Raw genomic sequence first — 23,394 nt, 5'->3', positions numbered from 1 at the left:
AGGAATCCTTGAAATATTTCACAACATGAAGGCTCTATAGTCCAAGGCTAATCATCCATCCATGCATCCACCATATTTGTTACAATGTCCTATTATCGTTTTGTTTTGTACAGAGTTAGTTAGAAAGTTTTCGTCCTCATAAATCTTATGTCAATATTGAACTTCTTCTTCATTTATGTATTTGTTTAGCAAAATGGGTTGTTTGCGAGAGCAGGAGCGATACTTGTAAAGTATCAAAACGTGTTTTGTTGCTGGGGAAAAGTATCTTACTGTTTTAAAATGTCCGTCTGTGTGACGCTAGTTGGGAAACTTATTGTTTACGGTGGCGCTCGTTATGAGAAGTGATGATCTTTGGTCGCCAGCGCTGATCGTTAGGTGGCGCTGTCGGTAAACGAACCGCAGCTGTGCGCTTACAAAGACAGTAAAAGTCGGGGCTCCATCCACTCTGAGGATCCACTGAACTCAGCAGCCTGCCCTCACTGCGCTCCGAGCCGCTTTATTCACCAGGGAATTTGACTCGCAGCCCATTAAAGGACTATCCCCGAATATTTTCAGCAGTCTACCCTGCCGTCTGCTGGAGGAAGCCGCAGGAATCTCAGCTGAAGTTACGGTACGTACGTACGGGCGGCGGACCGCCGCGTGCCCCCCTGCGAGGTGAGGCAGGAAGTGTTTGAACGCGCTCTCCGCAGATTGGTAACGAGCGCGGCGGGGAACTCATGCTTTTTGACGCGACTTGAAGTGCGGATGAGCGGGATGTCAGTCGGACCCGACGCTGTCCTCACGGGTGGAAAATGACTGCAAGCGTCGGCGAGCTTTCCACGATGGCGAGGAGATGCCCTGTCACTTTCAAACCGTTCAGGTGAGATCGCGCTCTGTTCGAGTTTTTGCGGGTCAAAACCAAACTAGCAGCAAAATCATTGCTAGACGTTAACTAAGCTGGTCAGATCAGACGGATTTCAGTGAAATTAAACTTTAAGAGATTTTTGCGTTTTCTTGTTGTTGTTGAACAGTTTTAAAAACAAAAATAATGAAAATATTCACGCATTTTTTTCTGGGCTAATTAAAGAGGAGGTCTGGGATATGTATTAACTATAAAAAATGATTGCTGTGTTTTGTAGCATGATCATGACAATAAACTGTAAATACAACACAAAATTCATATGATTTCTCAAAATTAAAAGGAATCACTTGTCAGTGCTATCTGAGCAGAGTCTGCAAGGCATGATGTTAGTGCGCTGCACGGTGCATTTTAAATTAGTGATGATTTATTCGTTTCAGTGGAGCAAATCTTGCAAGTTCAGACCATTTGGATTAATTGGGACGACAGGGCACAGCCTGCTCCACAATTAAGGTTTGCTTACTCAGCTCCAGAGTCTTTCACTCTCCCTGCTGCTGCATGGGGAATGAGTGAGAGCCAAACAAGCAGACACATCATTAAAACCACTGAGCTCAACAAGATGTCCCAAACTTTGTGGCTTGCAGCTTTGCATATTGAACAATCCAGGGACAATTCCTGTGGGAATTCAACTTTTCAATTTTCTGTATGTTTTTATTTTTTCTGTCCAAAAGGAGAGACATTAAACCCACAATGCCATGGATTTCAGAAGAAATCAGTAGCTCACATATACTAAGCTTTTATATTAATCATATGTTATATTTTGGCTTGTAATGATTTGTTTAAAACATTGTACTTGACAGCTGGTAAGACACAAGAAAGATGTTCAGTGGATCTTAAAAACAAGAGTTAGGTGAACACTTCATTCTGGATTTTCCCTTATGCAGGCAGGGTCAAACTTACACTTGCAGACTGAAATCCATAAATCTTTCCCCACTACTTAAAAAAATAAATTACAGAGAAACCACAAGCTTTTTGTAACCAACAATGAGGTCCTGACATTGTTCTGATCTGATGTTTGATCATTCTTCCCTTCCAGATTCTTAATGTTACCTTGCTTTATTTTTTTTTGTTTTTTAAAAAGATGCGTGCTTAAAATCTTTATTCCAATTGAACGCTTAATTTTGTCAAAGTTTCAAACATCTACCTGCTAGTTTAAGAAGGAATTAATTTGGAACCATTGGTAGGCACTTTCTTCACATTGCACAAAGAACAGCCCCCAAGCATGACGCCACCACCACCATGCTTGACGGTGTTCTTTAGTTTGAAAGCCTCACCTTCACTTCTCCAATTATTTTTCTTATTATTGTGGCCACATATCTCAATCTAGAACCTTTCTCCAGAAGGCGTTCTGCTTGTTTATGTAGGCAGGTGGAACTTCCAGTCAAACTCAGTGACGTCTGTTTCGGAGCAGCTGTGTTTTTCAGTTGGCACCATCCTCAAACGTTTCAGATGACATTAAGCTCTCTATGCTGATGTTCCACCATGCTCCAGTTTACAATAGACTTGAGACGTCTTAGTAATTTCCTCTGACTTGACAAGGACATTTTGGGTAAGAATCAGTTTGATATAAACCAGTTTTGAAATGAATAAAGTGGGAAAAATTTGAAGATTCTGAATTTGGACCTGACTTTAACCCCATTGAAAATGAATGAACTATGCTTAAAAGTCAAATCTCATCCAATTTAAACCAATCAACTTGAATTAGCTCTGGCCAAATATCCAGGCAGACGCATGTTGAAGGCTACAGAAAGCATGCAGGTTTACAGTAATTTCACAAGAGAGAAGAATTAATCCAGCTGTTAGTGGGGGCGTTTGTATATGTTTGAGTCTGGCTGGATAAGAAACCCATCGCACCTAATTCCCGTTATCAAAATTACTTGAAGTTGTTTGTTTTGCAGTCTAACCACTCTTTAAAAGGAGAGCAGCGGCATTAAAAAACCTGATAAGAGTATTTGATTCATTATTAGGACAGATGTGTGTAAACTTTTGACCAGCTCATTGCATCTGATTTAATTCGAACAAACGTTAAATTCTTGGGTTCAGTAGAAGGTCCACCCAGATGCATCTTTAATCACTGATGTGAGCGCTCATGTGTGAGTTTTTCAGCATTTCAATGCAGATATTAGCTATGCTCTGCCTGGCTGACTGTACCCTCTCTTGTGTGAGGTTTCTGCCATGTGAAGAAAAACAAAAGGAAAAAGTGTGACAATCCATCCTGCAGCTTTGCCTCATGAAAGAATTGCTTCCAAACCTTTTCCCAGCACGACATTCGTCGGAGCAATCCAGCGAGTCAGTTTTTGGAAAATTACTCCAAAGCGTGTGAGAAGTAGGCAAATGTTTGCCGCTTTCTGTAAAACACAGCACACATCCATCTCTAGATGAATGTTTTTATTTTGTGCTGTCGCCCACTGAGCGCAGTGTGATGCTGGAAATCTGTCCACATAATGGTTCATATCAAATGACACAGCCAGGCGAGTACACAATGCTTCCTTGCCGCTTTGGTCGGTACAATATGAAGCTTGAGAAATTTGTCCATGCTTTGTAAATCTACACACACACACGCCAGATATTTTACTCCATGCTCCACTTGAGCTTTTCACCTGCCCCCATTTTTGTTGTTTTTCCTTCTCCCGCTCTTACCTTGTAAATCGCTCGTTTTGTAAATTGATCAGCCTTCTTGCCTGTTTCCTGCAGGATCTTTGTAGTCGGGGTCGGCTTCTTCAGCCTGTGCTTTCTAATGACCTCTCTCGGGGGCCAGTTCTCGGCGAAGCGGCTCGGAGACTCCCCGTTCACCACGCGAGCTGAAGGTAAGTCACACATCAGTGCAGCCTGGTAGCCCGGTGGCTCCGGCCGAACTGTGTCTTGGGCCGGTAATGAGCAGGCTGGAAACACGCTGACAGATCCGTGGAGCTGCCTTGATTGCTGCCAGCCGACTGACAGACCTGTTCACTTTTCCCATCAGGGGGGCACCGTGGGGGCACATTGCCCTGAGAGGCCTTTTCCTTTCCTCATCAAACCTTTTATCTTTTTTTTTTTTTTTCTCGCTTTCATGTCGTGACCGTGCTCTTACCCATTTGGAATCATTTTGTCTGCAACACTTGCAGCTGAAGGCTGGATGCCTTGAGACCTTTAATATATTTTATTGGGTGTCTATGTTACAGAATGAAGTGAAAGATGTATATTTTTTTACGTTTCATAAATAAACATCTGAAAAGCCTGTCGAAGTCATCTAATTTTGAAATTTGAGATGTAGAGATTATAAGCTAAAGAAGCAACCAGGAGTCTCGGGGGGGTTGGGGATTTGGGGGACTTTGGAGGAGCTGCAGAGATCTAAAAAACTAACACTATACTTTGTGAATTGACCATATGCACTGTGCATTTTAGTGATGGTAGGATAATGCTGTGGTGATACATTTCTTCAGGAGTATAGATGAGTTCATATAAGTTCAGGTATCTTGGAAGGATCTTGGAAGAAAAAGGTTTATGAGTGTAATCTGCCAAAACTAAACAAAACAACATGCTGTCCGTTCAGTCATGCAGTCATGAGTTGTCTTCAAAATAAGTCTTCCAGTGAGGAGTTGAGATAGTAATATTTATAATTATAGACCTAAATTATAGCTCTGGAAGCCAGTGTGATAAAAGTGGAGCACATTTTTCCTTGAAAGCTGCATATTTCTGACTGTCAGCTGCGGTTATAAAGTAATACGGAAATAGATTCTCCTACCCTCTCAGAGATCAACAAATCAGAGACTCAACAAAGAGAAATCGGAGTTGTTGACAACCCGTCCCTTAGAGAAACCCGGCTTTCTTAGCACTTTTTTCACGTTTACGCTTTGTACCTCTGCATACAAACTGGTGGAGCTTGTGCCACTTAGTGGAGTCACTGTTGGTTCTTGGACTGTTGTCTCCTGGCTTTTTATCGCTGCTCGACACAATAGTGACACTATGGGTCAATCTGTGTAACGGATCCCAGCTGGTGAGAGAGAGAGACTGTGCACCGGCTCTATTCAACATCACTCATCCAAGGACAGCAGTTGTTGGCAGCTTGTTGCACTGTTGTCGGTTTATTTATGTGTAAATGAGGAGGCAGTGATTACCACAGACCTACTCAATGATGCCGTTTGTGCTCAGGACCGCTGGTGGCTTTTGATGACCGTGATATGGCTGTGTGCGACATCCTCGCTTGATTCGTTTATTTGTTTTTAAAGAAGAGAAGAAGTGGAGTTGTTGCCCTGCTGTGTTGTTGACAAAGTCGACTAATATGGCTGCCCGCCGGCCCGGGCGTCTTCACTCTGTTTTGAAGTAGGGTTGCTTTTAATTGAATGATATGTGTGGAAAGAAATTGGGGTACTTGACTTAGGAAAAAAAAAACAGAATCAAAAAGATACAAAAAATTTGTGAGAATAACACAAATGGCAAAATTTTACTGGCTAAAGAAGCAAGAGGACACATTTGTTTTCATTTGGGATGCAAGTAAAGGATTATTTCACAGGGTTTTAATGAGCCTCAACTGTTTGATCCTCTGATAAGGCTGTTCAAGTGTAAACCAGAAGATTTTACGCTTGTTGGAGATTCTTTAAAGTTTGAGTTTTATGAAACCTTTATTCTCTTTGTGAAAAACAAGAGAAAGAGCATGTACAGTATGTCTATGTGACTACGTGGACTGTTTAAACTTGGATTGGATTTTCCTAAATTACAGCTCCTTTAAAACACAACGCTGTGGCCTTGGAAGATGTGGGACAGCCTTTCTTTGTGCATGTTTGAACTTAGCAACACACATAGACAATTGGCTGTGTGGAAGCTTCTGTGGAAAGCCTATTGGACCAGTTGTGGGTCTTCTGACTGATCAGCTAACTAGACACAAATGCACCTTCAAAATTCTGAGGAAGACTCATTCACGGTGCAGTTTTTGACATAGTCTACTTTTCTGCAATGCTTTGGCTGTTGCTGAATTGTAGGGCTGTTGTTTTTGTATATATACATGTATATATTTCTCACAATGTCATCATTACGAGTAAGATGTCAGGAACATTGCCCAGTGAATGATTTCTACTGAGACTGGCTGTTCCAGTGAAAAATGGGAAGGTACCAGATGTATTCACCAAGTTTGTGCACATATTTAAGTACAGATTCTCAAAAACTGTACTTTCCCGTGAAATTACAGGAAAGTAATTTTCTTTCCAGTTAATTACTACAGTGAATTTTCTTTGCTACTGCCCACCTCTAGCATCCACCAGGTCTCATCAGAGATAATCCGTTACAATCCTGATTCTTAAATTGACGGGTTCGCACTGTATTGTGGCCCAGAAGTTCACAACAGAAAAATAAAGTTTGTTTTCTGTCTAAGTGTACTTCTTAAAAAAAAAAAAATTTGGGTAAAATCTTGCATCCCCATATGTTCAGACTAGATTTCCCATCGTCATGTCATGCTGCTGTGTTTTCGTGTCAGTAAAAGATGCAAAGTGCGACTTAAAATGGCGATCTGGTGACGGGGATAGTCGCTGTGGTATTTAAAGATATAATTTTTTAGCTCCTTGTTTAAAGCCCAACCTCAGCAAAAAACCGTGCAGCTCTAGAACAGAGGTGCTGGCAGCAATGAAATGTTGCGAAGTGCATCAGGTGTCATCACGGGAGGCAATTTAAAAGGTCTCACCTATTTATACGCTGCTGTAGGGTGAATGGAGAGAGGAGGCGTTGGGGGAAGGAAGGGGGGTGTTAGACGGAAGAGCTGTCTGATTAATTAACCACTCGTAGCCTGCAGTCAGGGGAAGGCATCCTGCCTGAAGCTCATTAAGCACCGCCGCGATGCTAACCTGAGCGAGGTTTGCAATGGAAATGCTCACCCTCCGTGTGGGTGTTTGTCTACATGAGCATGTTTGTAGCTGAGGATTAGTAGCATTAAAGCCGCTGTAATGAACGAGATGAAACGTGTCGTTCAGTGGAGCAGCACTTTGATGGCGCTCCACTGAAGCCGGCTCGGCTTTGCTGCTGAAAGCTGTGAAGTGCTGCAGGATACATCAGTGCCGGTGTTGTCTGATGACATAACGTTCATGCTAAAAGCGTGAAGTTTTCATAAGAGCTTTTAGAAGTTCCTGTGCGCTGACAGTTTCTTTTTTTTTTCTGTGTTGTTCTGGGAGGGAAAAGAAAGAATCAGAGATCGCCTGTGATTTTACTGATTGAGGAAAGTGGAAAAGTGAGCAGAACATTCCAGTTTTTTTGTCTTTTGTTTTTCTTTATGACATTGCACAGCCAATCGCTTGGATCCAAACCTCCATCAAGATTTTGGAGGCATTCATCACCTTCATTATTTTCCTTTGAAGGAAGGCACAGGAAACTAATGATGTGGTGAAAAAGTGTAAGAAGCGGGGGACAGAGAGACTTTTTCTGCTAGAGAGGGGAACATGACTCACAAGGACGTTTGATCTAGGATATCTTAAAGGTTCCAGAAGTGCACTGGAGCTTTCTAATAAGCTCTTTGAAGACCACCTTCATAGACTCTGTCCTTTGACCACATTTCAATGCAGCTTAACTATAAAGAGAAGAATAAAATAGGCTCAGAATGCTTCACGCTGTTCAAAGCACAACTAAAAGGTGTTATTGTGCTCTCAGTCCCTGGCTCTAAGCTCCATTACCTGGGTTTTTTCAAGTGCAGTAAAAATTTGCTGCAGAGTGCTGCTCCTCTCTGCAGAGGTGGATATCTTCTGAATTCCTGCCTTGCCCCAGTCTTTCCGCAAAGTTACATTCGAGTCAGCTCTGTTGAATTGACCTCTAAGCGAATTGTACATAAAGCCTGGTTTGTCTTGGGAGGTTAGGTTGTGCAATCAGACTTTTTATTTTTCCACCTTAAAACATTGATCTCGGTCTACTTCCTGTAAGCCGAATGCGGGAAGCGGGGATGGAGAATAAATCTGCATGTAACAAGATTTCCGGGAGCGATGGCTGACAGTCGCATGTGGTGAGAAAATGGCGTACAAAATCTTTAATTTGATCCTGGTCAGATGGAAATGTACGGCAGCTGTTTGTTAGCACTCAAATTAACAAGTTTTTATACTAACAAATGAGAAAAGGAAGCAGTGGGATTCATCCGATCAGTTTATTTCATCATAATAGTCATGCTAAAGAGTTTGTTGTCTGTGGGTTTTCCACATGTCTGCTTTACTTAAATAAAAAATAAAAAATTGATTAGTAAAGACGTCATGAATAAGTAAGACAAACGGACCTCATCAACCAGTGGAAAGGAAGTAAAGAACTGTACAAGCTTCCTTGACCCACATTGAAAGGGAGCAGACCAGGCGCTTAAGTAAATAAAAGACGATATAATGCACACGTTGTTCAACCTGCAATCACCTGATGGAATAAATAGGGATTATGTGGCACAGATAAGACTTGACTGGATTCATCTGCTGACATCTCTTTTGTTTATTGATTTGTTGCATTCAGAACCTTGTAATTTATTACATCGGTCGTTCGTCATGCCCAAATTTTTGTTAGTGTTTTAGACAAAAAGAGATATTTGTCAACCGCAGATAAAACTTAGCGGTTGTGTTTGTGCTATTTGTTAATGTTGGTGTTGTTTCATGTGTGGATGCTGTATCGGTTAATTTGTTTTGGCCACAGGGAAGTGATAGAAAATTAAGCACGGCTGCATTGATTAGGACTTTCTACAAATTGGCTAAAGTAATGTAATTGCCTCTTTTGGACTGTGACCAACTGTGTTCGGGCTTTGGTATTTGTCAGTGGTTTTCGGCACATTAAATTTAAAAAGCAGGGGACATGTAAAATATTTTATTTCATCTTAGTTGAATAATGTATCACAATTATCTAATATTTGATGGATACATTTTTAAAAACCCTTTTTTTGACAAAGTTGGTAAAACTGTACTCTATTAAAACTTAAACGTGTCATCCCTGGTAGAGGATTTAGCAACTTTCTATGAAGCAGAGATATTATGAAATGTAAGGTCCATTTGAAATGGCTACATGACATAAAATATTTAACAAATCTTTCGTAGATGACCTGTGGTGAAAATAATTATTATTCTTTAGGTGTTCAGATATATTTTATGGAGCAGTGAATCTCATTCTTCTGGATTTTTGCAGTGCTATTTTTCAGATGTTTCCAATGGGTCAGACAAGTGACCCTGCAAGGAGCAGGTTTTGCACTTGTTTTTATGCTTTCACATTAGAACAAACATGATGTATCAAAAGTTTGTTTCAAAGAGCCACAAAGAACTTTTAAGTAGGGAAATAGGAGACAGTTGTTTCTTATGTTGATTATCAAAAATAGGAGAAGGTTTGCTATTTTTCAAGTAGAGTGTAAGCCTGACTTTAGCTTTTGTAATTGGTGGCTGTATGATGTTTTTGTGATGTGAAGCACGTTGAACTGCCTTGTTGCACTTTGAACTTGGCTGGGCTTTTAGGCATACATTTGTGTTACCTTGAAATTCATTACTTTTCTGTTGGAACTAAAACGGCTCTATCAAAGAACCTGCAGCACTTTTCTCTCTGTTTTATATCCCTTAGAATGAAATAAATCAGAATTGGTAAAAATCAAAATTTGCAGAACAAGCCTCATCTAAATAAGAAAACTTGGATCTGCCTAGAAAAGCTTGATTTTTATCTATATGAAACATTATGTAATTAGGATAAAATTTTAGTCGTTTTTTTTGGATGGATGTCAACAACACATTTGTCTATAGTTAGAAATGATATATATATTTTCCCAGCAGTTCTTTTTCACATAGTTATGACACATATTGGTTGTCTTGGTGACACATCTCATAAATGCAATCTCCTGCTAAGATGGCGTAACAAAGTGTTGCTCTTTTTGCACAGCATTTTTTATCTCTTCTTTCTCATCTCACAAACTGAGATTTTGTCCCAGATTTTCAATAGATCTCTTATTCCACATTTCAACACTGAAGAAGAGACACTTCTTAAACATTTGGCTTTCATTTAATGTAAAGAAACCAGAGAAGAGTCATTATGGGGATTGCTTTTAGCTAGTTACTATGAGTGTGATTTAAGACATTCTTATAGTTTTGTATTTTGGATCAACTGCAAAAGTATCTTTTGAGCTTTAGTTGTGTTTAAGGCTACTGTATTTTAAAAATCACTGACATTAGAAAATAAGTAAGCAGTTGTTGCTGTCAAGGGTTAAAAAAACAACAATTAGTAGGTTTAGGAGAGCAATTACTTTTTGTAAGTTAGTTTTTGACAACTTTTTCTCCTTTTACTGAATTAAATGATTTCAAAAACCCCACTTTTCTGTTTACTTGGATTGTCTTAATCATGTAGAAAGTGTTTAGTCTAAAAAAAAAAATCAAAAGATGAAAACAAAAAAAATCTTTGAGGAAATTACTTTTATCTCACTCTTAAAATTTTCAGTATGTGTAAAAAATTACCCTAAAGACTAAAATGTCCCTCTTACATCAAATAACTAATCAATATTATATTTAAACAGAAACAAACCAAAATGTGTCACAGGCAAGTTACTGACCAGTGGTCAGACCAACTTCCAGTATCCTGGACAGAAAACTGCACACACTTTACAGTTGACACTGCAAAATGAACATTTTGCAGTAAACTCAGATCAGAGTTTACATGTAGCAAACTGTTTAGTGTTTGTGCTGTAAAACACAGCAGATATTTCTGCTCTGCTGTGTTTCCTTCAGTGGTAAACTAAGCCAAAATGCAATATGCAGTGCCTATAAAAAGTATTTTCCCCCTTGGATGTTTTTCCAAGGGGGAAAATGTGTTTCCCCCATTTTGATTCTACAAGTCATGATCAACAAAATGTGGTGGTGATGACAAAAAGAAAATTACAAAAAAATATTGTTAATATCAAACTCAAAACTGTTTTCTTCAAAATAGAGACAATTAAGTAAAAACTTTAAGGGTGAAATAAGTGATTGCATAACTATCCAACCCACATAAAGACACTGACCTAATTCAACAGAGGTCCATCCAATTGGTGCAAATAACTCTTTGCAAATAGTCCTGGGTACCAGTGTGAAGGCAAGAGAACGCTCCAAGCAAATCAGACAAAAGTTTTTAAAAGGTTTAAGTCATTGGTTGGATGCAAACAAATATTTCTAAGCCGCTGAACATTCGCAGGAATCCAGTTAAATCCATAACCAATAAATGGAGGGAATGTGGCACATGTGTTAATCTGCCTGGGTCATGTCAGCCTCACAAACCGAGAGACTGTGCAAAAAGGAGATTAGTGAGAGAGGCCACCAAGTCACCATGACTACGCCGAAGGAGTTGCAAGCTTCAGCAGTGGAGATGGAAGAGACTCTGCATACAACTGTTGCAGTCAAAACTGGAGTTTTGTTAAGTGGAAGAAAGTTCTTTGGTCTGATGAGACAAAAACTGAGTTTTTTTGTGTCAAGTGTGTTTATTTATTTGTAAGAAACTAGTTTTCAGTTTGACGACAAAGGATTTATTTGTCAAAAAGAGACATTATGCTGACCATGATTTTTATTTTTATTCTTTTGTCAGTCAGACATGATTTTTAAAGCAATAAAAAAGGGTGAAAAATCCAAGAGGTGAATACTATTTATATAGGCACTGTTGCAGGAGAGAAACCTGTATAAAAACTGTGCAGGTGATTCCTACTTTCCCATTCTGTCAGGTGTAACAAGAAGTTTGAGCCATTTACAGGATACGTTTTCTGCTTCCACAGCCTCTAGATCCATTAAATATCTCTTACATGTGCCAAAGAGATGAGTTACTCAGGCCCAATCTGGTGTCTGCAATGAAAACTTGAATTGTCAGGGAGGATCTTTTTTTTAAATCAAATTTCTGTGCAGAAAGAAATGTATTTTTTGTTTTTTTTTGCTATCTATTGCTGACATGACGTGCAGAGAACTGGCCACATCTCAGAAATATAGCCAGCCTGAGTCCACATCAGGCTTGACAGGATTTATTCAGCTTTAAGCAGCGTTAATGAGAAGCTGTAGAATGAACTGTTAAATATTAATGCAACGAGATATACAGTACTATACAGCAGCAATCAACTTGAAAGGCATGTCTATGTTGCAACATTACTGTGCAAAAGTCTCTCGCCATCTCTGATTTCGGAGTCTGGCTTCTTGGAGGAAAAAAAATACTTTCTTGCAATCTTGATGTTCTCTTGATCAATAGTACTGAAGGCTCTCTGAAGGTCTTTCAAAGACTCTGTCTGCGCTTTACTTTTTCCACTTATTTTCAGCCAAGCCTTTGACAATTTTCAAAGAAACATATTTTATTTATGTTTTGTTTCAGACATTTAAATCAAACCTTTGAATCACACAGCCAGAAAAAGGCTCTTAATGTCAAAAGAGAAACCAGTGTTGTCTACAAGTGACAATAGTCGATTTAAAATCTTTTTTTAATACATCACATAGGTGTATTAATTTAACTAAAATCAGGCTTTGGTAAGGCCAGTTTACTTGTAATTCGTCACTTTGGGTACCATTTTTCTCCTCCCAACTGTGTGACCAGAATTTCCTACTTTATGTGGTGCCCCACGAAGTGACGGTAAATGGAAGCAGCTGAAAGTCTCACTTTTCATCATGTCTGACTTATCATGAATGTCAAAATGATGTTCTGAGATAACCATAGGGTATGCCACTACAAGCCACTAATATCAAAATTATGATAGAGTTCCCTCTAACTACTGATAAATATGGGGTAGTTTAAAGAGAAGTCGAAATAGAGATGCCATATAACACAATCTGTTTGTTTTTTAGCTAAGACACTAGGAAGAAATATGTCTCGGCAGCAGCTGGAATATCAGAGAAAAGCAATGCAGGAGAAGGATTTTGAGAAAGTGGTTATTGATTTAGGTTGCATTCTCACCAGCTCTGTTGCACTGAACTCTGGCTTGCTTGCTCAGAAAGTCCGGTTCCATGCGGGGAGGTGTGAATGTAAATTCACACTGTTGCAGTTTAAAGGAGGGCACTGTGTGTGACACAAGCAAAGTAAACATCATTGGAGAAAGAGCGGTGTTAGAAGTGACTCATGGTTGAAGAGCTTACAGGGAAATAAACTTTTCAACCTTATTCTTGTGAAAACTGAGTACAATAAAGTAGTAGCATTTTACAGTACTCTTAAAAAAATCTTCAAAAAAAAAATCTCTGATTTGCTTAGAATTAGTAGCAGAAGTAGAGGAGAAGAAAATGACTAGTTTATTTTTAATTAAGAACTAGACGGATTACTGGTATTCTCAGCGCCACCTCTGGCATGGAGGGGAATATGCCATTCAAAAGCCAAATATGGGAATGCGAATTGAACAATCACACCAGGTCTACCAGACCACTAGGTATAAAATGTCTCTTCATTTAAGAACCCGAGGTAGAGACAACTACTCTCTTCAAATACTGTATTTTATAAATCTTGCCCACTTTATGGGCAAACTTGTTTCCTTTTCTTTGTCTTTATCCTTAATAAAGATTTTCAATGAAGATTCAGTGGCACCAAAAAGATGATGCACTATCAATAGGTCTAGTTTCCACCTGTCCTTTTTCTGCCATGATAAGGTATGAAAACTAGACTTAAAATGAATGAAAAAGCCCTGTAAGCCAGACATAATGACAATTTGATATCTGTACAATATACGTAGAGACATTGTTTTTGCTGCTGTTGATTAATTCAGCTAAATAACAACATTGGTCAAAGTTGTTCTGTTTTTATTTATTTCTTTTAATTTTTCTTTACAGCATTAGAAATTCAGTTTCATTCCTCCCCTCCGCCCCCACATTTCTTTAGTTGCATTTACTCAGAATTTAACGCTTGCCACTGATTGCAACCAGAACTTAAGTTGTCTTTAATTTGCCCTCAATATAAAATACTTTCAGTTTCTGACTCTTTGCATATTTCAATAGTGGGGGGAAAAAAATCACTGAATTTAAAAGTTTTTTTTTAAAAATTGTTATACCGATCTTGAATTAGGTTGTGAGAAGCATGAAGAAAACGTAAACAGAGCCATCTTTTACTGGCGCGACTCTTGGTTTGGATTGGACCTGACTCATTAAAAGTCCCCAGACATGGGAACACTTTGTAGACTCAGCTGAAAGGTTTATAGAAATGCCCGGAGGACAAGCCTAAAAGCCTAATAGGGAACAAATGTTTGAGTAAAAATAAATACAGCAGTGAAGGAACTGGATGCTTGAGAGGGATAAAAACGAATATTGATAAACGTGACTGAAATCAGAAGAAAATTACAGTTTTAATGTCAGCTAGATGACTTGTTGAGAATACCAGTTAATGTACAGATGGTTATCTAATTGAAATATATTTGTGATATTGACTAAGCTGCAGTACTTCAGAAATTGAATCGTTAGGGGAGATTAGTGTCTTCTAAATCAACTTATTAACCAGAGAAATGAGGGACGACACGGGGATGGTTTTATGTGATAATCTTTCAGCATCAGCTTCAAATCACTGACAAAAGAAGAGAATATTCTCATTATCTTGGGACAGCTGACATAAAGAAGGATCTGATAAACTGTTCATTGGAAGCATAAACATCGCCCTTTTAGGTGTAAAGAAGCTGCTGGTATTGTCTGATTTATTTTTTTTTAAAGAAATTTTGTAAACGAACAAGCAAAAATATAAGGTATTGTGAAATTTCAGCTATTTTCAAATGATAAAATAGAAACGCACTTCACGTAACATCAAAATAGGAAGAAATGAATATTGAAATAGTTTTCAAGTAAGAGTTTCTTTAATTCAAAATAAAATGACTCCAGTAAAAGTAAAAAGTATGGGTCCAGTAAAGCTACTCTTCGAGTTGCGCTTTTTTCTAAACGTTATGCCTGGCTCACACAGCAAGATTTTAAAACTATCAGCTGATTTTCATATCCAGAGAGAAGCCAAACATGACGATGGAAGATTATAACAGGTTTGGTCCTACAGTGTGTGTTGCACAGTGTGATTTACAGTGGCGGGTTGTGCAATTGGTAATGGGCTTTCAGAAAGACTTTACTGATTTTAACCACCACGGCTTGCTGCTACTCGTGGATTTCAAATTGTCCACAAGAAGATTTTATTACATTTAATTTTGTAAATTTTGGTGTAAAGGTTGTTTATATAATTTGATATCAAGAATGCTCTCTTGTTGGCTAAGAACGTCTGAGAATAAAATATTTTTTCTACCCCTCTCTCATTTTGAAATGGTCTCCTTCTTTCCCCTCAAATCTTCATTCTGCTAAATTTGTTTTTTTTCTGTTTTTTTTTTTTTAACTGAATACGTTTAGGCTTTCTCTCTGGCCATGGAATGAAGATTTGTTGTCAACTGCTGAATAATTTAAAACACTGAAGCTACCACATAGAACAGAGCTTTAAAAGAAGACACAGGCAAAACAAATCCAAGAAAATCCGTGGAATATTCGAGTGTCCTAAGATCATTGCAATATTCTTTGTAAATATCCGTCATGATACTGAGCTCACCGCCTTTATTAAAACTCTCAAACACACACGTTTCTATCGCAGAGAGGCGTGTTCCTCTCTCTCTCTTTCTCTCCTGATTTTATTTACTGGTGATTTAATACAATTTCTGCTTTCCGGAGAAAGGTGACTTTTGCTCGGCCGATGATAAACGAGGTCTGACAAAGAAAGTGAGTCTGCAGACACTGCAGTTTCTGCAACCTAATGCAATTGATGAGGGAGCGTTCAAAAGTTGGGCTTCGTATTCACTCTGTTTTTAGAAACAATATGAGGCTGTTATTTGTTTCTGTTTTTTTTCTCCTCAAAATCTCAGACCAGAGGTTTACTCAAGTCCCACATATTGCATTATGTATTGTTGAGATCCTGGCAGCGCCAACAGTTTCTCTGAATTTTTGTTGACCACTCACTACTTTTGCTACCTGTTTTTGGTTTAATCAAGGGTCATGTTTTAAGCAGTTTCATAACTATTTAGCTTAACACACCTGGATTAAAATAAATGAAAATGGCTTACCCCACCAAATTTTCGGTAAATATTACACAATTAATTACATTTGAGCATTCTATTCCCCATGGATATGAAGTGGCTTGTTTACAGGAGTGAAATTGAAATAGAAATGGATAAAATATCAATGTGTAGCTGTGAAACGTAGGTATGAAAAGGGGGATTGATTTGAAATCTGATGTGAGCAAAGGTTTTAACAAAAGTATTTTCACATTTTTGTCACAGTTTTAGAAATATGCAAACTATCTGAATTTCCACCATTGTGTTATCAATCTATTAAAAATTCACCCACTCGGTGTTAAAAATGTTGCTTTCTCATATTTGATTAACATAAAAGGAAGAGAAATAGTTCAGACTGGTATGAATAATGCACCATAATAATGTTTTATTTTATTTCCACAGGGACTATGTTTTATTTTATGCATTAGATAAATGCTCATGTATCAGATTTAAATGAGCGGTATTGAAAACATTGCATTGTATTCTGCTCCCTCGTTACAAAGCAGAACAGTTCCAGCCTCAAACAGCTGAGATTTTAAAGAAAGATTAATTTAAGCAATCTTTGTGTGTTTTGGAATAACCGTCTTAAGTTTTGTGTTTTTTCCTGACTCTTTGCCAACGTATTGATTTAAAAATGTGTTGCAAAATTTGACTGTCAAATACGGGATGTTCTGTATTTTAATTAGCTAGTAGCCTGAAAATTAATAGCGGGTTAATGGTAGCATATAAGCTAATTAAATCTTTTTCAATTAAATCAATTTGATGAAAAATATTCAAACTTATTTCCAATCAATCAATCAATCAAATTTTATTTGTATAGCACATTTCAGCAGCAAGGCATTTCAAAGTGCTTTACATCATTACAAACACAATGCAAGATAGAATCAATCATTAAGTCAAGTTCCATCAATAAATTTGTAATTGATTACATTTCAAATACAATCCTAAACAGGTGGGTTTTTAGTTGAGATTTAAAGGAAGTCAGTGTTTCAGCTGTTTTACAGTTTTCTGGGAGTTTGTTCCAAATTTGTGGTGCATAGATGCTGAAAGCTGCTCCTCCTCGTTTGGTTCTGGTTCTGGGGATGCAGAGCAGAACCAGAACCGGAAGACCTGAGAGGTCTGGAAGGTTGATACAACAACAGCAGATCTTTAATGTATTGTGGTGCTAAGCCGTTCAGTGATTTGTAAACTAACAACAGTATTTTAAAGTCTATTCTTTGAGCTACAGGGAGCCAGTGGAGGGACTTTAAAACTGGTGTTATGTGCTCTATCTTCCTGGTTTTAGTGAGAACGCGAGCAGCAGCATTCTGGATCAGCTGCAGCTGTTTGATTGATTTGTTGGACAGACCTGTGAAGACGCTGTTGCAATAATCAATACGACTGAAGATAAACGCATGGACGAGTTTCTCTAGATCTGGCTGAGACATTAGTCCTTTAATCCTGGAAATGTTCTTCAGGTGATAGAAGAGACCATTCATGCCAGAGACCATTAAACCTCAGAGTCTTCCACTTTTAGTTTAGACTTTATCAGATTACTTCAGAAATGTTTCAGATAATTTATCCCACCTGTTGCTAATCTTTCCTGTTTTCTTTTATGTCTGTGTATCTGTGTATATCTTGTATTGCTCTCTGTCATAGCAACAACAGAATCAGATGTGTCTTTAATTGTGCTCAGCGCCGCACTGAGCTCAGTGAACAAAAGAAAATAGGGTCAGAACCTTGACTCAGTAATGATGCAGCGAAAGGAGCGGCTTTGATGTTATTATTTGTGCCTCCGGGCTTGTTTATGGAGAGAGTGTTTACTGTAGGTTTACCTCCGGCCTGGTCATTATTAATTTGGGACAGAGAGGATGGAATATCTCTTATTGTCAGAATCATTTTCAGATTCGTTTGTTTTGCTGGCACATCCGCTCCCAGCGTTATGCTTGGTTTGGTAATGAGGGAGACGGATAATTGAAAAATGGACTTTATAAAGGTAAACCGTGGCAAATTAACATCTGAAAATGATTTATTTAAAATGTGGACTTGTTTTTGTTGTGGTTTGGGAACAAAAGATATATTAAAATTTGAATAATCAAATCAAAATAATAAGTAGAAATGTCAGGTTAATTTGGGGCTTTCAGTGAGTCTCCCATGCCATAGCAAGACATGCAACAATTTTAGTGTCTAAAACATTTTTAATGGGCGAAAACTTGAACTAGAAGTTAAAATAAAAAGACAGACCATTGTATAAACTAGAAAAATGTCACTTAAGTTGCAAAACAGAAAATTTAGTCAACAACCTTTTGGTATTATTCTAGTTAGAATATTTGATCTCTCATCTCCCCTTGGTATATTTGGTTGCTTAAATTTAAATTGATACAATCTTTGTCTGTTTTTATGTTCAAATTGTTATAATGGGTATTTGTGTGTATTAGGAAAGAGGCATATTTAACAATTTGTCAGATAAAATGGGGATAAAGTTAAGCGTTGTTAATGCTTCCTGTATGCGGATGTATATATTTAGAACTTGTAGGACGGACTAATATTTCTTAGACCTTTATTTTCATAATATGATTAAATCTCAACAATAGACCTTCTGCTAAGATTTATTTATTTAAAACTTTTTCTCCTTATTGCATTTCTGTTAAATTCAGAATAGAGTATAACATTCTTCTTCTCTCATATGCAGCTCTTAATGACTAAGCTCCAAGGCAGGTTCTTCAATCACGAGGCTCGACTTTTGTGAATCCAGCTTCCAGTTTCAATCAGAGAGGCAGACATTAAACTTTTTACGTTTGGCTTATACTTTAGTCTTTGATCAAGCTTGCTTGAGTGATCAGTGCCTTAGTTATATACTGCTATAGGCATAAAAGCAGGAGTATACCGTGATGGCTGCCTATTCACATTTAGGGTTTATGTCAATGTATGGCTCCATATAGATTGATTACCAGATACAGTTACCAGTAATATCTGTGGTTTTCAGATTTTATGTCCTCCCAACCTGTGGCTGCTTTGAGGCAGATGGAGGCTCTTGCAGAGCCTGGTTCTGGTGGAGATTTCATCCTGTTAAACTGCTTTCCGCTGTTTCGTTCATTTTCTCAGGACGTGGGATCAAAGTGAAAAACTAATGCTCCCTGGTGTTTTCACCTCTTTAGATAACTTCTCACAACTTGGCTTTTTATCATATCCTAAAATTAATTTCATGGCTTTGCATTATATCTAGATCATATTGAACGTAGACTAAATGTACTGCTGTCATTTAAACTGAATTTGAATTATACTTGTTTATTTCAAAATAAAGTGCCATTGCACACAAATAAACTAAATTGAGCTGACTTGTGAAAAATGTGTGTACAATGTACATACCAAAAAATTTACCGATTATTATGTTTTGTGTGTGTGTGTTTTTTTAATCATCATTTTGAATTGCTTTCTGTATTAATTGTGAACATTTTTCCATTTTATTGCATCTTGTTTCAGTTCTCAGTGGCCAAGAATCTCGAGGGGTTTTGAGGAAAATCAGCGACATGCTGGAGATGATTATGAAAAGGATGGATGCGTTGTCAAAGTTGGGGAACGCCACTGACACCCACAGGCTGGATGAACTCAGTTTGGCCTTGGACAGGTGAGGTACAACACAGACACACACGCTGCCGTTAGCAATAGTGAAATAGGGGGTATGTACTTTACAACTTACAGTGAAACTGAAGATTTCCAAACGTCTTTTAAACGTGAAAACAAATATGTTTAAAGTCAAATCAAAAGGCAAACTTAGTTGGCCTGTTAGTAATAGGAAGACACTTTATCAGAGGTGGATGCTGTGAATAGATGCAGAACTAACGCCCTTCCTTGTTTACAAAATATTGCATAATTTCCAATCATATATTTGCACCTTAATGTCTTCATAAAATATTGACAGTCTGCAAAAGCACAAGCACCATCTGACTCTTTGCTGAAGCAACTTTGATCCGGTTGGTTATAAATAACCAATATTAAAGCAACATCCTCAGCATCATCAATACTAAAAACTGTTAAACAGAGTCACTTCATTTGCTGTCTGGTAAAAGAGTTTCCACAATGCCAAAAGCAATAAACAAGATTAATTAATAAATGTTTGAAGCAATGGATCAGGAGGATTTTAAACTTCTACATCCGTTTACCTTCCTGTAACTCCTAGCTAATGCAGTCATGCAAACACTAGTATGTACAGAGATGAAAGCATCATGTGTAGCTGCAGTTTTCACAGTTATTTTTTTACCTCCTCACATCCCTAAGAGGTTACAACTGACATTTATTTTCACTTTGCAGTTTTTTCTTGTTTCTTCTTATGTTGCTTTTTTTCCCTCCACTTCAGTGATTAATTTCTCCTCTGAAGACTTTCACCTTGTTCTTCACAGGCATGAAATGAACCATCATGAGCCTCCTGACACATTAACACAACAAATAATGTACGAAGAGATATTGCAGTAACTGATGTGGCAGTTTCAGGTGTGGTAACTGCTGCTGAGTGTGGACTGAAAAATGGCATTACCTCACCTGACCTCAACCTCTGCTTTTTTTTTTCTTTTTTTTTATAGTACTTCTCTCCCCACAATGATTTTTACACCCACTGTATAATTTTCTTTGCAGTTTGCCCTGCAGATATCCTCTCAGCCACATGCATCTTGCAGTTTAATTGGCCTCTCAGGGACTAAACTGGAAATGTTACAGTGACAAAGGCCAAATACCTTTGGTGGGGAAAATAAATCATTGTTTATGGCACAGAGTCGGTTTGATCCGTTAGATTAGAGATGGGAAAACTTTGCTCACTTTAAAAAAAAACTAATTAAGATTCTCCTCTGCTCTCCAAAAGCTACCCTGTTGGACAGACGTGATCTCCAATGGAAGACTGCCTGGCTGTTCAGTTCCACAGTTATATAGCTGGTCATTAACCTGTGCTGACCTGTTGCAATATCAAGTTAGTTGATTATAAAAAAAGAAGTTTTGCTTCGGCTTGATGTCCAGACTGTGTATGAATAACACTTGTGCTTTGGGATTGTGCAGTTATGCATTAAATAGCTATTATACATAAACGTAAATGTGCATTTTTTCCCCCCAAAATGTGAGCATACTTCAAAAATGAGTGATGAGTAAAACTTGACTAGTCAGTTTTCTGTTGTGTATTTTTGACTGTAAGAAATATATTTGTTCATTTCTACAGCAAACGACCAACAGAGTGGAAAAGAAGCAAGTTAATTTCAAGTCTTTTCATTTACTTATTTATTTTGCTTGGCTTAGGTCCTTAAGAGTAAGTGGAAAAAAACAAAATTTGTCGTGTTAATTGTCATGATTCAGCAGCAGCAGAACACAAATAAAACAGTTTATTTCCAAACCTGATTTATTGTTAAATTAGTCCATTAGTTTGAGTTTGCACATAGCTGACCAGCTGAATTTCTGCTCCTCCCAGCTTAGCTTTTATAAAAGAGCTGTGGCTGCTGCCTCATACTCGCTCCATCCTCTCTGACTTTAATGTTGCTCCAAAGCAGTGAGTTTTCTAAGATAATCTAGATCTGTATCTTGACTTCAAGACTTCCAATGGTTTACCAACATTTCCAAAATGCAACATGTTTCCATAAAAAAAGGCTGTTGGCATAAAAGCATAAAGAGGATTTACATTTAGTTTCCCTTAACCCTTGCTTCCTGTTATCTGCTAAAAATCTATCTTGCTCCTACTCATTGACTTACAGCCTGAATGAAATGCTCATATTTCTATTTTTAATTAGCTAAAACAAAAATAAAATAAAATACCAATTTGGCATTCATTATTGATAAAAAAAAACATGTCAGCCCTAAACAACGTTTAGTTTTTTCTGCATTGTGCCTTTAAAGATGTTACAGATTATGATCTGAGGTTTTAGTATAAGGCAGCAGCATGAGTCACATTTCAAACCCAAACCTATTCTGTTTGTGCTCTCGGCTTAATTAATCACTTCCTGATTAATATGCCAGCAGATTTCAGGCTGCAGTGGTCAGGTCAAATTAATTAATATTTGCTTGCAACATATTGTCTTCAGACGCATTCCCTCCAAAGAAACTAATTAAAAATTCCGATTTACCCGACTATCTAAATTAACAAGTGATCCACATTTCAAGCGTCAAGTTCTTCATAGTAGGCATTTCCTCATTTGTTTTGCCCCTTCAGAACCGAAACACCCGGACACGGGTGGACCCTGTAGGCTTTACTTCAAGAGCGGACTGTAAAGAAAGTGTGTGTAATTTTTAATTTCGCGTGTGCTTTTGTGTGTCCATGTGTGACCGCATCGATCAGGATTCAGCCGATGGGGCTGGTGGAGCGGATCCAGGCCATAGCCCAGAACATGTCCGACATGGCGCTGCGGGTGGAGCAGATCCTGCAGCGCAGCGTGGCCAACAGCCGAGGTACAGTTTTAAAACACGCATGGGTGCACATACAGAGGACACAGAGAGAATATCAAACACAGCTACGACCCATCTGATAAACACACCTGTCAGTCAGCAGCACATCCGCTCTGAATCTGGGCCTGCGCTTTAAGGCTAAGCAATCTCACCTGAGCGCTTGAATACTCGGGGTACATGCCGGTTGATTATACCATCTATGATGGTCATTATTTACTGAACATCTTCTATTCACGCAGCAACGTTGCTGCCATATCGCACAGTAAACTGCCTTCTGCAGCACCTTCAGATCCCAAAGATGAACAGCCATCTTGTTAATCAGGTCTGGGTTATTTCACTTTCATTAATAGCACTATAAAGTAGCCCCCGCTACTTTATAGTGCATAAAATAGAAATCAGACAGCGTGATTGAATTCATGATTTAATTCCCCCCTTTGTATCCTCACCCTGCACAATTTGACACACAGAGTTATTAAAAAGTGTCAGATAATTTCTCTCTGTGTGTCTGATGCCATTAAAACAAAACAGGGGGTGAACCTGGCTGTGTTTTTTTGACAAAGAAATGAAGTGCCAGTTTTTGTGACGAGAAATCTGTCATCGTGCTAGTCAGATGGACTGAAAGGCAAGTATATGTCTGTGATTGTGCCGTTTTAAGGCTTCGGAGGAAGCCGACGGAGGAGCCGCAACCGCTTCTTAATTAGATGTACTCGTGCTGAGCTTCAAGAAAAGAAAAATCGGGGAGAGGAGGTGAGGGGTTAAGGCAGGGAGAGGGAGGAAGGATAGATTTAATCATCGACAGAAGTAGGGAAAGAGGATGTGAAGAGAGGAATAAGGAGGCAGGAAAGAAGAGAGGAGTTTGTTTTGTTTTATTTTATTTTGGTGATTCACTCTAATGTGAACTATGTATAGAAAATAAGAATGTGTATTTGGACATACTTAGTCAATCTGGAAGGGAGCTTCTTATCTGAAATAATTCTCCAAATTATCTCTGCTTTCCCTCATGGCTGATGATGCATTTATTGATACCAAAAGCAGGAAGTTGCCACCTGAATTTACCTTAAATTATTTCTGTGATTAAGCTGCAAGCTTCTTCTTTTTTTTTTTTTTTTACCTCTAAAGGTTAATGATTCTTGGAAATAATCTTATTCCAGATGAGGAGTTTTAA

At 38.2% G+C, this 23,394-nt stretch overlaps 1 protein-coding gene across 2 annotated transcripts in view; it reads left to right on the top strand.

Moving 5' to 3' along the window:
• Positions 1-425: 425 nt before the first annotated feature.
• The window catches only part of mgat5b (alpha-1,6-mannosylglycoprotein 6-beta-N-acetylglucosaminyltransferase B), a 71,832-nt gene continuing 48,863 nt past the window's right edge, over positions 426-23,394 (top strand). The window contains exons 1-5 of one of the 2 annotated variants that reach the window (XM_032587594.1): positions 426-610; positions 690-859; positions 3,593-3,705; positions 19,296-19,440; positions 22,123-22,232. In XM_032587594.1, the coding sequence (XP_032443485.1) occupies positions 792-859; positions 3,593-3,705; positions 19,296-19,440; positions 22,123-22,232 (436 nt within the window). In that variant the 5' untranslated portion in view covers positions 426-610; positions 690-791. Of the gene's footprint in view, positions 860-3,592; positions 3,706-19,295; positions 19,441-22,122; positions 22,233-23,394 lie in introns of both variants that reach the window. The other variant, XM_032587595.1, reaches the window with a different exon arrangement.

The sequence above is a fragment of the Xiphophorus hellerii genome, chromosome 16, assembly GCF_003331165.1.
Source record: "Xiphophorus hellerii strain 12219 chromosome 16, Xiphophorus_hellerii-4.1, whole genome shotgun sequence".
Lineage (NCBI taxonomy): Eukaryota > Metazoa > Chordata > Actinopteri > Cyprinodontiformes > Poeciliidae > Xiphophorus > Xiphophorus hellerii.
Note: the sequence above shows the minus strand (reverse complement) of the source record. Positions and strands in the feature narration are given on the sequence as shown.